Below are 1,256 nucleotides of genomic sequence, written 5' to 3'. Positions count from 1 at the left end.
CAAACTCATTGAGCCGCCGTACAAAAACCTCTCACTGTAGAGAGACACGGCTCTCTGACTTTGACACAAACAAACTCACCAAAAATAGTCTCTTATTGTAATATTTTATCAGCCGAAATGTAAAATTAAGACAGTCACATAAATTTCCAGAATGGATGTTTTAGTTAGATATATTAATGTTAAATTCAATTTCTATATTTGTTCTTTAGCAATTTAGGCAGAAGATATTTTGAAACAAAATATATCTTGTAGCATGAAACCAAAATCATGTAAAAACGATTTTAAACCATCTGAGATGAATACTCTGATAAACTGATTGATCCACTTATAAACAGCATCATCAGAGTAATCCAAGTCGCTGCTGGAGTCAGTCAGAGCATTTCCATAGAGAGCCACTTTGCATCAGCAGCACCATGCTCCAGTGCTCTGGGAGAGTTTATAGTCCTGAGAGTTGAACACTGGATGACTGACAGCTGTCCTTCATGACAACAGAAGCCACAGAAATCCTCCTCATCAAAAACATGACTTTGATCTGCGTCCTCATCTGGACTCTCCTCTGCTGCTGCTTCACAGGTAAAGTCCAGAGAATCAAACTCCTCTCCTCTATGAACATCCGTCCCTCTGAAATGAAGCCCACAAAACCATGACGCTGCTTTATGTTTTTGTCTCTGTATCCTCAGAGTCCAGAGGCCAGGTCACAGTGACTCAGCCTGGAGCAGTGAGCTCTGCTCTGGGAGGCTCCGTCTCCATCAGATGTAGGACCAGTCAGGATGTTCATAATTCTAACTGGTTACACTGGTACCAACAGAGAGATGGAGAAACTCCTAAACTCCTCATTTACCATGCTAGCACTCGAGCATCAGGGATTCCAGGTCGTTTTACAGGCAGTGGATCAAACTCTGACTTCACTCTGACCATCAGTGGAGTCCAGACTGAAGATGCAGCAGTTTACTACTGTCAGAGTCAACACTATATCAACAGTCAGTGGTTGTTCACACAGTGAAAAAGCGTCGTACAAAAACCTCCCTCAGTCAGACTGAACAGAAACTGAAGTGACTGCTGCAGCTGGAAGCTACTGCAGAGACTGATACACTTCACTGAGGACACACACACACACACACACACACACACACACACATATCATTGACCTTGATTAAACAAAACAAGGTCAATGATAAAAATATATTGTTGAATAATAAATTAGTTTCTCCATCACAACATCTCACAATCCATTCATATCTTAATGTGCCATTCTC

The 1,256-nt window shown here is 41.5% G+C and overlaps 1 gene segment (V, D, J or C); it reads left to right on the top strand.

The window, feature by feature from the left end:
- Window positions 1-518: 518 nt before the first annotated feature.
- LOC123966767 lies at window positions 519-1,003 on the top strand. The segment is given in 2 exon segments: window positions 519-573; window positions 681-1,003. Coding segments are annotated over 2 exon segments (375 nt in total).
- Window positions 1,004-1,256: the final 253 nt, after the last annotated feature.

Source organism: Micropterus dolomieu, unplaced genomic scaffold (genome assembly GCF_021292245.1).
Source record: "Micropterus dolomieu isolate WLL.071019.BEF.003 ecotype Adirondacks unplaced genomic scaffold, ASM2129224v1 contig_14185, whole genome shotgun sequence".
Taxonomy (NCBI): Eukaryota; Metazoa; Chordata; class Actinopteri; order Centrarchiformes; family Centrarchidae; genus Micropterus; species Micropterus dolomieu.
The sequence above is the reverse complement of the archived record's forward strand: the minus strand, read 5'-3'. Positions and strand labels throughout refer to the sequence as shown.